General features: G+C 40.5%; 1 protein-coding gene across 6 annotated transcripts; it reads right to left on the bottom strand.

Moving 5' to 3' along the window:
• Positions 1-9: 9 nt before the first annotated feature.
• Positions 10-12,487, bottom strand: mki67 (marker of proliferation Ki-67). 6 transcript variants are annotated; one of them, XM_049464728.1, is made up of 17 exons: positions 12,216-12,367; positions 11,512-11,611; positions 9,975-10,056; positions 9,556-9,671; positions 9,375-9,447; positions 9,168-9,237; positions 8,090-8,941; positions 7,691-7,917; positions 6,723-7,593; positions 6,507-6,628; positions 6,241-6,415; positions 6,008-6,142; positions 4,525-5,420; positions 4,015-4,464; positions 3,896-3,929; positions 1,019-3,805; positions 10-559 (listed from the first exon to the last, which is right to left on the bottom strand). In XM_049464728.1, exons 2-17 carry the CDS (start codon positions 11,598-11,600, stop codon positions 471-473), a joined length of 7,068 nt encoding a protein of 2,355 aa, XP_049320685.1. In that variant the 5' UTR covers positions 11,601-11,611; positions 12,216-12,367; the 3' UTR covers positions 10-470. The 6 variants fall into 6 exon arrangements, with proteins under 6 accessions (XP_049320685.1, XP_049320688.1, XP_049320684.1 ...); XM_049464731.1 differs by having other exon boundaries at positions 4,015-4,199; positions 4,752-5,420; XM_049464727.1 differs by having other exon boundaries at positions 4,015-4,740; positions 4,801-5,420.
• Positions 12,488-13,562: the final 1,075 nt, after the last annotated feature.

Here is a 13,562-nt window from a genome sequence, read left to right as displayed (position 1 = left end):
GACCAACACTGAGGGATTGAGATGGATTTTATTGATGTAAACCTTGTTCTCCAAAGATTAAATCAAAAGATTAAGATGCATTAAGACATTTTTAAGAGTAAAGTTTGGTGACAATTCGGAAGAACAATTGTTTACTAACCCACAAATTGTTTATTTTTTCTTTTAACAAACACCGGACACAACCTAAAACCTATAGCATAGAATATGGTCACTTTGAATCATCAAGCAAAAGTAGAAAAACAGCAAGGTTTTACTGACCAAAAAGGGCATACATTTTCCAGTCCTTTAAACCCTAAAAAATGAATATTTTGAAAAATTATATTCACGTCTTTTTAAAAACAATAAAACACTGTTTAACAATAAAAACATATTAATGAACAAAGAGAGAGTGCTATCATAATTGATGGGTCCTGATATATAAAAAACTGATTCTTGCTTTTGAATATTTACAACTGATCAACACCAGCAGATCATTTTCTCCTTGTTCGCCGCACAGGAGCTGAAGAAACCTCAATCTCAGTTTTCTTCTGGACTCTGGCTCCTCGTCGACTGGAGGTTTCTGTGTTTAAAATAAATAAAGAAATAAATACAGAAAATTCACCTGGTTATGCTGGGCATATTCTGATACTACAATTAGTGAATGAAGAAAAAAAAAATAACAAAGTTACAGCCTAGTTGTTTTAAAACTGTTTAAACTTGTGTAAACCTTATCCTTTTTAAATATAATCAAAACAGATGAGAAGGCTATATAAATCAATGTATCAATCATATTTAATAGTTGATTTAATCTTCAATACAGGGCAATTGCTGACTGCACAATCCATACAAAATATTCAAATTACATCTTGGCTTAAAAGAAAGGTAAAAGTACCCAATTTAGGAACGCAATTAAAATGTTTAAAATCTGATTGAGTATAAATTCAAAAGTGAAGGAGAAGGTGGTTTTATACAAGATAACTAGAATGAGACCTGAGCGCATGAATAAAACTTAAAACTGTTGAAAGTAATAGTTTCTCACCTGAGACGGGCTCTTCAGATGTTGCAGAGATGGAATCTACTTCCTGAGCTGCCTTTCGTTTGCCCCTTACAGGTTTGTTGTCAGAATTTTTTGATGCAGATTCACTTTGTTCCTTTTCAACCTCAGGGGTTTCTTCTATGGCCTCCTTAGCAGCTGCCCTTCTTCCTCTGCCAACTACAGCCACTTCTTTCTGAGCTTCAGCACCATCAGCTTGGCCTTTCCTTCTCTTGGACAATGACTCCAGTGTGGTTGCTTCATCAGAAACATCAAGCTCTTTTCTTTTGCTTCCCCTTTTAAGAACAGCTGCCACTTCATCTTGCTTGGAGTCTAATGAAGCGCCTGCTCTTCCTCTCCTGACCGCTGGCACATTTTCTACAGGAGCTGGCTCAGACTTTTCTGCAGGTTGTTCTTCTGGCTTTTTAACCATTCTACCTTTGCGGCCTTTGGCTGGCGGTTCTGCAGACTGCTTGGTGTCAGAGACGGGTACATCATCAGTAGAAGCCTTAGCTGCAGGTTCAGCTTTCTTTCTGGAGGACTTCTGCTGAGGCACATCTTCAGCTGCTGGAGGCTCCACGGTCTCAATGTTCTTTGAGGCCACCAGATCAGAATTCCAACTGACTGCCTTCCTGGAGGCTTTCTTTTTATTTTCCACATCAGCTTCCTCAGTGGCTGAAGTGTCATCTGCTTTGACAGAAGTACCTTTGGCTACAACCTTTCCTTTTTTGGCATATCTCCCTCTTCCTCGCTTAGCTGGTGCCTCGCTGGTCTCAACATCACACACAGTTTCCTCAGAACTTGCTTGGGAAGTTGCAAGGTCATCAGACTTGGGCTCTGGTAGATTACTGGCCTCTTTGACTGGTTCATCAACTGCAGTGGCAACTTCTGAAACTTTTTGCTCAGTTTTTAAAGCAGCTCTTCTGCCACGAGTAGGCTTGCCAACAGGTTTTGGCACTTCAGCAGAAGAAGCAGCAGCACCACGTCGTCCTCTTTTAACTAGACCTTCTGGTTCATCCCTGATAACAGCAGTTCTTTTTCCTCGCACTGATTTATTGACCGGTGCCTCAGTTTGTTTATCAGCATCGTGGTCAACTTCAGAATGATCTTCAACCTTTTCCTGAGCATCTTCTAAAACCTGAGATGATTTTGGCTGCTTTGTCCTCTTTGATCCTCTGACATTTTTCACCACAGTTTCCACATGTTCCTCAGTCTCTGTGACTGCTGGACTTGTTTCTGCAGCAGCTGGTTGGTCATCAGCATCCTCCCTTGGCTGAGCCTTTAGAGGGGCTCTCCTTCCACGTCCTGGCTTCACCACATGCATTTGTGGTAGTTCATCAGCCACCACTAGAGAATCAGAACTTGTAACATCTACCTCCACTGCAGTTGAAGAGGGTTCAGCAGTTTCCTTCTTTGTTGTCCTACCTCTCCGTGTTCTTGCACTAGTTTTAACAACATCAGTTTCGACAGAAGTCTGAAGCTCAACACTCTCTGGTGGAACAGATTCATTCTCAACTGCAGTTTCAGGCACAGTCAGCTCATGTGCAACAGCTAGGACAGGTGGATTCTCCAGGTCCTGTTTAGCTCTTCGTCCTCTTTTAGCTTTGACTGCAGGGATTGGTGACATTAAGGAGACCTCTGGGATCACAGAAGGTTCTGATTCAGCAACAACATCCTTTTCCTCAACTGCAACTTCAGGCACAACTGGTGGATTCTCTAGTTCCTGTTTAGCTCTTCGTCCCCTTTTAGCCTTCACAACAGGGACTGGCGACTTCAAGGAGACCTCTGGAATTGCAGAAGTTTCAGTAGCTTCAGATTCAGCAACAGTATTTACCATTGCAATATCCTTCTCCTCAACAGTAACTTCAGGTGCAGCCAGCTCATGTGACACAGGGATAATTGGTGGATTCTCCAGCTCCTGTTTTGCTCTTCTCCCCCTTTTAACTTTTGCAGCAGAGACCTTGGGCTTTACTAAAGGTTCAGGTGCTGCCAATTCCACAACAACATTTATATTTTCATCTGCATCTTTGGGCAAACTGAGTTCTTGTACTTCTTGTGAGGCAGAAATGACAAGTGGGTTCTCGACTTCAGGCTTAGCTCCTCGTCCCCTTTTAGCTTTTACAGGGACTGCTTCTACTAAAGATTTGGTAGCTTCTAAATCAGCAACAGTATTTACTGCCTCTACCTCAACAGCATTTTGTTCAGCCTTCCTTCCTCTCTTGGGTTTAACTGTTGGAGGTGGGCACTCAGGCATTTGCTCAACATCTTGAGATGTTTCCACAGCCTGTGCTTGATTAGCCTCCTTGTCCTCTGACTGGGTCTTTGGAGTTCTTCCTCTAGCAGATTTTCTAACAGGACTTGGCACGGAGACAGGCTCATGTAATTCAATGAACACCTTGCCTCTCCTACCTTTCATGGGGGCAGAGACTGGAGGAACAGCCTCCACAGTTGGAGCATGCTCATTTTTCTCCAAAGAGTCCTGTGCAGCTTTTGCACGACGACCACGCGGCTTTTTAGGAGATGAGGTCAATTCAGCTTTTTCCTCTCCTTCAAGAGTAGGCAAACAAGAAGCAGCTTCCACAACAGCTTCAGGAGCACATTCTTGGACATCACTACACAATGCCACTTCACCTGAGGTAAACTCTGCTTTCTCTTGTCCAGATTTTCTTCCAGGAGTGAATGTTGCTTCTTTGCCCAGGGGAATGTTCTGGATAGAAACAGCTGCTTCGATTTTATTGTTCATGCTCTCAACAGGACAGATGTTTTCTTTGTCTTCAGATTCTTCAGTGGCATCTTTAAATGAAACAAGGAAAAATCTGATTCATGAAACACGTCAGGACATCCCCACCTCATTAACAATGCCTTTACCTAGCATTAACTTACCTTCAGTAGTTGCAGAAGTCACAGGAGCATCCATCTGAAAAAACAAGCATGAATACTCTAATTAAAGCAGTTCACACAATGCATAAAAAAGGACAAAGCATTGGAACAACTGTACATACCTCAGCTGATTCAATTTGGTCACTTTCTGCAATCTCAGCATCAACAATAGGTTCTTGAACAAGCTCTGCAAGTCCAGTGAAATCCTCCACCACTTCAGCTCCTCGCTGTTTGCCATTTTCAACAGGCTCCCGTTTCTCTTTTGGCGTCCGAAGCAACCTCTTTACACCAGTCAGATCTTCAACAGGTGTACTCTGCTGTTTCGGAGTCTTCATCATCTGCTGAATGCCAGTCAGGTCTTCTTCCACAGGCTTTCCTTTTGGTTTGGGGGTCTTCATTAATCTCTTCAATCCAAATGCATTTTCTACTGGTGCTCCCTTTAATCTGGGGGTCTTCACTAACTGTTTTACTTCAGAAAGATCATGGTCTTGCTCTGCAACAACAGCCAGGGCCTCCACAACAGGTGTACTCATCTGCTTAGGAGTCTTCATCATCTGCTGAATGCCGGTCAGGTCTTCAACAGGTGTACTCATCTGTTTGGGAGTCTTCATCATCTGCTGAATGCCGGTCAGGTCTTCTTCCACAGGCTTTCCTTTTTGTTTGGGGGTCTTCATTAATCTCTTCAATCCAAATGCATTTTCTACTGGTGCTCCCTTTAATCTGGGGGTCTTCACTAACTGTTTTACTTCAAAAAGATCATGGTCTTGCTCTGCAACAACAGCCAGGGCCTCCACAACAGGTGTACTCATCTGCTTAGGAGTCTTCATCATCTGCTGAATGCCGGTCAGGTCTTCAACAGGTGTACTCTTCTGTTTGGGAGTCTTCATCATCTGCTGAATGCCGGTCAGGTCTTCTTCCACAGGCTTTCCTTTTTGTTTGGGGGTCTTCATTAATCTCTTCACTCCAAATGCATTTTCTACTGGTGCTCCCTTTAATCTGGGGGTCTTCATTAACTGTTTTACTCCAGTAAGGTCATCCTCTTGTTCTGTACTGTCCTTGGGAGTCTTCATAAGATTCTTTAGGCCTGTAGCACATAAAACTGGACTGCTAGTCACTTCCGGAGTTCTCATTAACCGCTTTAACCCAGCCAGGTCTTTCACAGGGGTTCCCTTTTGTTTGGGTGTTTTAAGAAGCTCTTTAACACCTTCATAATTTTCTTCCAGTGTTTGTTTTGGCTCCTTGGGTGTCTTCAGTAACTTCCCTCTCAGGTCATGTATAGGTTCAGCTTTTTGCTTGGGAGTTCTCATAAGCTTCTTGATTCCAGTCAGGCATTCAGATGGTGCTGGCTCTAGACGTGGTGTTTCGACCACTGTCTGAGGCTCTGCAACCTCATTCTTGGGGTCATTTACTTGAGAACCATCCAAATCGGCACCCTGGTTGTCCTGGAGCAGTCGAGTTACAGCTTCACTGTTGTAATACCCCAGATCAGTAGTACGAGCAACACTCATGGGAGACACGAGCATTTCACCTATAATAGAAATGAAGTGAAAATGAGTAACAACTTCATAACTAAAGACAAAGCAACATTGCTTGTGAAATTAAAGAGAAACATTCTCTCAGACATCAGGCAACATGTCTAGTTATTTTACATTCTATATATTCACATATATAGAAGAAGTTTACTTTAAGAGGTGTATGGCTTTCAGCTAATATTTGCACAAAGACAGTTGTCAATTTATTTTTATGGATATGCAAGATAATATACAAATTCAAAGCACTTGTACCTTTAGTACTTTGGTTTTAGGACTTTATAAACAAGCAGTAATATGGCTATGATAAATGCTCTAATATCCTTAATGCACATACATTTATATTATGTATATCAATACTTAAAGAACACTGTAAACTGCCAAACAGAACATGTCATTAGAGAGCATAATAGTCCAGTTGAACTAATATAAAATATAATTAATAATATAATTATATTTTTTATATGACAAAAATTAACACATACACAAACTACAATCTTACATTACTAGTTTGGTGCAACAATATACTTTACTACATTATTTAAAAACATTTAACAACCATTTAAATCTCAAACCCAACACTTACCAGATTCCTCCGGAGTGTTCATCACAGACATTTCAGTCAAAGAACTACCAGAAAGAGGGGTTTCTGGGGGGTCATTACAGTCAACACCTCTTTTGCTCTTGCGTCTAGCCGGGGTTTTGAATATATCTGCAACTCCTGCGGGGGGGGTGGGTGGGGGGGGGGCGTAGAGAGATTAGATATACATAAAAACCTAAGTTAAAAAAAATCAAAGCTAAATTGAAAATACAGCACACCTGTAAGATCCTCGTCCATTTTCATATCTTTCTTGAACAGAGCGATGTTGTGCACTACTTTAGGTGCAGCACCCACACGCTGAGCAGCCCTAACATAGGCCTTTCCTACAACAATGGTGGCAGGAGACTCTGCATGTCCAGTGCTGGTATCTTCTTTCAATCTGCGTGCAGGGGTCTGCAAAGAAAACAAACTGATTTCACACAGGGCCCAAACAATCAGTACAAACTGATGTACACAAATATAAAGGATCAACCAGGCTCATTACCTTGGGTTTTGCAGCTTGTGTGTCCTTAGCAGGCATTTTCTTGGTTACAGCTTTCTTAGCACCACACTCCAGCTGAGGTTTAACCTGCCCAAACTTCACAATGTCTGCCCAGGAACGGACAACTAAAGTAAAGAAATATACAAATAATTCAAACAAATGGACTGAGAAGCAAATTGACAAATCATTCTGAAAACATACAGATAAAAAAGACTTCACCTTTCAAATTGGCACGTGAAGCACCACTACGTCGTGAGCGCATAACCTCAAATGCACTCTTCAGTGCACTCTTGGGGGTCTTTCGAGCTGATGCCTTCATACTGCTCCTCCGAGAAATCTTCGGTGTTGCATACTCCCTAGAAACCTCAACAGAGACTGATTCTGCTTTTGCCTCTGGAGATGGGGTAGCAATCCTTGTAATGGAAAAGCGCCCTTGTGTTGTGGGTGTCTGGATAGCTGACCCACCACTTCGCAATGGTGTCTTAACTGAAGTACTGGAGATTCTTCCAGAAAGCTGAGGGGTCTTGGGTTGTCTTTTTGGAGATGGAGTTTTAGCCTTTGGGCTGGAGGACGACTTGGCTGGCGTAGGGGTTTTGGGAGATGGTGTTTTTGCTTTTGGGCTGGAGGACGACGTGGCTGGCGTAGGGGTTTTGGGAGATGGTGTTTTTGCCTTTGGGCTGGAGGACGACTTGGCTGGCGTAGGGGTTTTGGGAGATGGTGTTTTTGCCTTTGGGCTGGAGGACGACTTGGCTGGCGTAGGGGTTTTGGGAGATGGTGTTTTTGCCTTTGGGCTGGAGGACGACTTGGCTGGTGTAGGGGTTTTGGGAGATGGTGTTTTTGCCTTTGGGCTGGAGGCTGACTTGGCTGGTGTAGGGGTTTTGGGAGATGGTGTTTTTGCTTTTGGGCTGGAGGACGACTTGGCTGGTGTAGGGGTTTTGGGTTTGGTTGGTTGCTTTTTTGGAGATGGGGTTTTTGCTGGTGAAGAAGTCTTCATTGTTTGAACCTTAGGACTTTTACCAGGAGAAGATGCTCGTTTAGGTGATGCATTCTTAGTTGGACTCTCAGGAACAGTCTCAGTGAGATGGAAAGCCTGTGGATGCAAGAGGTATGATCAGAATAATTTTCATAAAAATAATTAAGCAGGATTTTTAAAACAGTGGAGATTTAATTGCCACTTTCTGCTTTACCATTAGGCCAATAGTGGATGCCCGTCTGAGGAGAGACTGAGGTTTCTGAGAGAAACCCAGGCTGCGCCTTCCAGGGGTTGCTCCTCGTCGGAGTGGGGAGTTGGGTGGCAAACGTTTGTCAAACAACTCAGGGCTCAGCTGATTGCCAAAGGACACCCGCTTTCTCTTGGGCACAGGAAGGGGCAAGTCATCACATTTATGCTTCTTACTGGAAGCCTTGTTCCTGCCTGTACGATTTAAAAAAATGTATTTACATTATTTTTAATATGATATTAGAATACAAACTCCACAACACAGTGCTTTCCTTTACTTCTTAAACACAACTTTAAAACCAGCAGTTAAGACATTTATTACAATTACAAGAAACAAACAAAACAAAAAACAAAAACACAGTTTTACCGTTGTCCTCAGTAGCAGGGGTGGCCACAATGTCCCGCAACACATCTTGAACTTGGAACCTCTTTCCTGCATTTGCTCTGGGAGAGGTCCTGGGGCTCTGCTTTGCTTCAGATTCTTCAGACTCTCTGGTGGGTGTCTGGGAATGGTTTGCAATTGGGGTCTTGGGACCCGTGGAAGGCTGAGTAGCAGCCTGTTTTTGTGGAGTTACTGCTGGGCTCTGTGACTGAGATCCTGCACTTCTTCTGCTTTTGGGAGACTTGGGTGTTTTGCAAGACTGCTCTAACAGGATTTGCTGTGCCACCTCATCTGCACTAAACTTCTGGGGTGTTGCCTGAGGAGTTTTCTTCCGGGAGACAGGTGTAGAACTGCCCTCCAATGAAGTGCTGTTGATTGATGCTGCTGAACTCCTTTTCTGTTTTGCAGGAGTATCCTTAACTGGCATAGTTGCCTCTGTGTCTACAGAGGAGACATCCATCGGACATGCACTGATGGAGTCTTCTAATGACACAGATTCACTGTGGTCCATGGCCTTGACATTTGAAGATCTTCGCTTCTTCTTCGCTGATTGAGGAGTCACAGGTTTCTTGTTCTCATTAGATAAATCACTGGATTCCAAAACCTTTCTAGGTTCTTGCTGGTCAACCTGAGGTCTTGCTAGAGGTGACTTAGGGGGATCTGCACCTTTCCATGGTGATTTGGAAGCCAAGTCCTTTTTGACCATTTGGTAGAGCTCAGAGAAAGGAGACATGTTGTCTGTCTTTTGTTTCTTCTGCAGATTACCATCTCCTTTTGAAGCCTCAATGCTCTGATCCAGAGGGGTAGGAAGGTTGGAGCCATCTTTCAAACAAGTATCTGAAACAATCATTAGGTACAAAGTTTAATATAACATTTGCAGAAGACAATACAAGCTGCACCAAATACTTTGAAATACGTAAAAGGAAGTATAAGACAGTGTTCAATTAACAGTGTGCAAATTACAAAAAACTAAATGCAGCTTGTTTAGAACAAAATTTTAGTGTGTTTAGTAAAAGCTAGCAAACTACTTAAGAGTAATCATCCTCCCTTTATGAGCACACACCTGATGGGTGTTCAGATATCTTCTTGTCTGTAGGTCCAGGGGTGGTTCTCACCTGTTGGTTTTGTAGCACCTGAGACAACACCACAGACAAATGAAAATCAAACAAGACTGGAAAAGGTAACAAAAATGGATCACTGATGTCATCCACACCTTTCAGTAGATGGAAAAAGCAAGCAGGAAATGTAACCAGCAGGGTTTGAATCTCACCTTGACGGCTTCTCCTTTGTCAGCTGAAGACAATCTCTTTTTCTTTGGAGTCGGTGGAGGTGGGTACTCAAACCTGCAGGATACAGGCCAGTTTAACATCAAGACATCAATACTTCTTGTAAACAGAACACAAGGGTAAACATTATACCAAACTAAGTTAAGCAGAAAGATAAATACATACCTGAAAGAGCGATCAATAATTGTGATTAGATCTCCATGCTTCAAACGTTCAGACTGCTGTAGTTTCTCTCCGTTGATGCAAGTTGGGTTCACAGAGCTCAAGTTTGTCAAAATAAGCTTTAAAACAAAAACAAGGAGATAAGTTACAGAACCAAAAAGTAGATTACATAATAGAATTTAAATTAGGCCTGCACAATACATCATTTCTGCATGATCATGTTTGCACTGGCAATAAATAGGCAAGCTCACAAGCTCAAAATCAAGCAGCTTTAACTTAAGTGTTTACTTTTTTTTTTGGCTGATTTGCTTGGATTCTCAACATGTATTATTAATATCATGACATAATGGATCACTGATTTCTGGTGAAACAAGCTAAGATTTAAATTTTAAACATCTAGGTTTCCCTTTTTTGAATATTACCTCTTTGTTTTCATTCAGCTCAATCTTGCAGTGCTCTTTAGAAACTTGTGGAAGCTGAATCCTGATATCACATTCTGGCTTCCTGAAAACAGAAAAAAGAAGACAGCGTTTAGGAGCAAAAAAATGTCCATATTTAGAAGACTGTTTACAAAAACTGTGCAGAATTTTTTTGTTTTGTGTCCATGAAGGAAGGACAACAGAGGGTAAAAGTGTTCAAGCTTTACATAAGTGGAAGTTCTAAAGTATTCAACATTTTTAAGTATTGCAAGTAGTTTATAGCAGTGTGTTATGTAGAAAGTAGTGGACATTTCTGTGAAATGCAGAAAAGGTGATATGATGTGATGTGGGTTTGGAATGATTCGTAAAATTTATATTGGTAACGAGTAACGATGCAGCACATAAAAAATGTTTCATTGAAAATATGTTGTGAAGTTAAAGTGTAAGTAGGAAAAACAAATTATCCAAGAGACTGAGCCTGAATAACTGTGTAAAAAGCGTTTTGTCTGCAAGGGCAAAATAAAACCCATTTTGGCATGTTTGGACAAACTGCACAAAATTGCTAGGGCTGTTCAGCAAAGGTTATAGTACCCTTTGTCATGTTTTACTACATCCAAAGTCAATTTCACACTGTAGTCCTCCTTTAAGTACTAAAATGCTGTATCTAAGTAGCTCCATACCTCAGTCCAGAGTCTTAAAACAAGGCATTAAAAACTTAAAAAGTGCATACATTTATTAAAAACCCTTTGTTTACAACCTGTAGCGTTAACTACATCTCTTGGTACCGCCATATTAAAGTAAAATCATTATCAGTAGAGTGATGAGCACGTAATGTTGCAGCCTGGAAAGGCACAAATGCGAACTTTTCTGTATTCCCCCCCCCCCTTCACCTTTTTCTCCGTTATGCCGGCTGAAGCTGCAATCCGAGCACAGCACATCCCGGCCGCGTCTTCACGTCAACAGCATGTACGTCAACATTATATGCTCATCTCTGTACTGATGATGACATTTCTTTAGGATGGCGGCACCCAGAGATTAGTTTTAAATGTCAGGGCTCTCCATATTCTAGATGTGGAGCTACTTTAAGCCTGGGTAATGCTGTAAAAAGCAATTTATCTGCAGGGACAAAATACCTGATCTTAGAAAGCTGGTGGGCTATTCAACAAAAGGTAAGTACACTTACTATATACAAACTCCGTTGTACACAGGAGTTCTCCTTTAAGAACATAAGTGCTTCTACTTGTTACCATACATCTGACTCTTATTATCCTCTTAACACTAAATCTTAGCAACTGTCTTCGTTAAAAGCCATAGGAACCCTGATTCAGCCCATGTGCTTGCTGGCAATTCAAACTGCCTAGAAGGCCATCATATATGATGTTTGACGTCACTTAGAGAAGCTCCACCCAGCCTAAGCTCTGCCAAATGGTTGTAGGAGACTGCAAGTTATATGTCCTTCCATACATGAAACGTAGACATCAGAGACGTACATCTATACTTAAGTTCACTCACAAACCATATCAACTAGTTAGATACTAACCTTCCAAACAGACAGGAGGCTGTGAGGGGGAACTCAACTCCATCTGCACCATTTCTTTTTATCACCACGATCTTACCGTGGAGAGGCATCTTTAACTTACCTGCACGAAGGAACACATAACATAAGTTAGTTACATAGTGTAGAACTAGTTAAAGGACACATTATACAATTTTAATAAATACAAATTTAATAAATTAGGTCTTATATGTAAACCAGACAGAAGTGAGTCACTTTAAACACACGTGGTTTACCCACTGATACGGCAACACGACCCCTACAGTTAACTTACTTAGCTAAGCTTAGCTAACTATAGATTTCTTTATGAAAGATATACATCGATTAATAATAACTACATAATATATATTAAAGCCTATTAGTGATGTTATAATTAGATATGGGTAATTAAAGTCCAGGAAGAAGGTAAACATTTCAGTATTTTAGTATTATTTCAGTATATTTTATGGATTGCTAGTGCCTACTTAAAATATGTTTGTTAAAACACTTTTAAATGACGACTGTAAGGTACCGGATATTAAAGCCACTAACGGCGAAAACTACGAATTTAGCGTTAACAGTTACCACGAACGAATGTTTAAGCGAGTCCTCAAACTATCGTTAGTTAACCAGCGTAAATAATCAACGCATTTCTTTCCGAGGCTCACTTTACCCAGCCTAAAAGTGTCAAAAAATATAATCCATCTTACCTGAGTAAAAGCCGTCGAAATAAAGGCTTTAATTCTTGTTTTTATCTAAAATTCGCCATGAACTGAGGACCCATCTGCCTCACTCTCTAACCGCTATACCGGATCTACCTATGGCAGCGAGGCCGGCGCGGAGGATCACCTCCCGCTAAAAATTAAAACATTAAACATGTACCCACTTTTTAGACTAAACCTGCATTTTAATTAAAAGAAAATCATGAATATTCAATCTACGCAAATATATTGTAAATATTACCTTCCAAAATGTTCTCGCATTTGAAATCACACAACGGACTATATTGTTTATGATAAAAGCGGAAGGATACAAGGCGTATAGCCCCCTTACTTTTGAAAAGGGTTCGAAATTCCGCGCGAAGGCCGCTGATTGGTCCGCCGATTCAACATATGCAAAGCTCTAAGCCAATCGTAAAGAGGGGCGGGCTTAAATAGGAATTGACGGACACCGAAGAGCACCAATCCTATTATAAACAGTGAATGATAATGTGTAATCATAAGAATCTCGAAGGGTAAAACATTGTATTATTGAATGGAATTAATGGTAATTTATATACTCAGCTCAATAATTAAATAAATGTATGTTGTTATTATTTTTTCATCGTATGATAAACCCAACAAAATATAAATTATTGTGTATATATTTAAAAAAAATTGTAATCTTAGTAAACACAAATTATCTGGAGATTTGTTTTTTACATTGACGTCCATTGAAAGTTACATGCAACGAATTTCCTTACTATAAAATTAAAATTTGAAGCTATTATTATTATTATTATTATTATTATTATTATTATTATTATTATTATTATTATTATTATTATTATTATTATTATTAAGCCATTGTCATCTTTACTCCAACATCAACACTTTTCCTCCATCTGCTGGACACTCAGTGAACTGCACCTGAATGGTAAACTTTAATGTGTCTAAGTCTGGAATCAATGCTCACCTGGGACGTTTTTACCATATCTGAGCCAGTTTATGGAGAGCCCACCCACTTAATTTGTCTCCCGTTATATCAGTAAATGATAGGGATGTGACGAGACACTAATATCACGAGACGAGACACGATACTGGGTTCACGAGAACGAGACGAGACCAGATTTAAAATTACATTTTTAAAGAAAACCTCAAAAATGAAAAATGGCTTGAAAAGAAATAGAGTTTTATTTGACAAAATTATATAACGCAAACTTAACAGACTGGTTTCTCTCAAATATTGATTTTATAATAAATAGAAATAAGAATAAGAATAAAACATAAAAAAAATTCTAGGTCTTATATAGTGCAAACAATAAGTGCAATCCACAACCAGTCATATTAAGCCTATGA

The sequence above is a fragment of the Astyanax mexicanus genome, chromosome 15 (genome assembly GCF_023375975.1).
Source record: "Astyanax mexicanus isolate ESR-SI-001 chromosome 15, AstMex3_surface, whole genome shotgun sequence".
NCBI lineage: Eukaryota > Metazoa > Chordata > Actinopteri > Characiformes > Acestrorhamphidae > Astyanax > Astyanax mexicanus.
The sequence above is the reverse complement of the archived record's forward strand: the minus strand, read 5'-3'. Positions and strand labels throughout refer to the sequence as shown.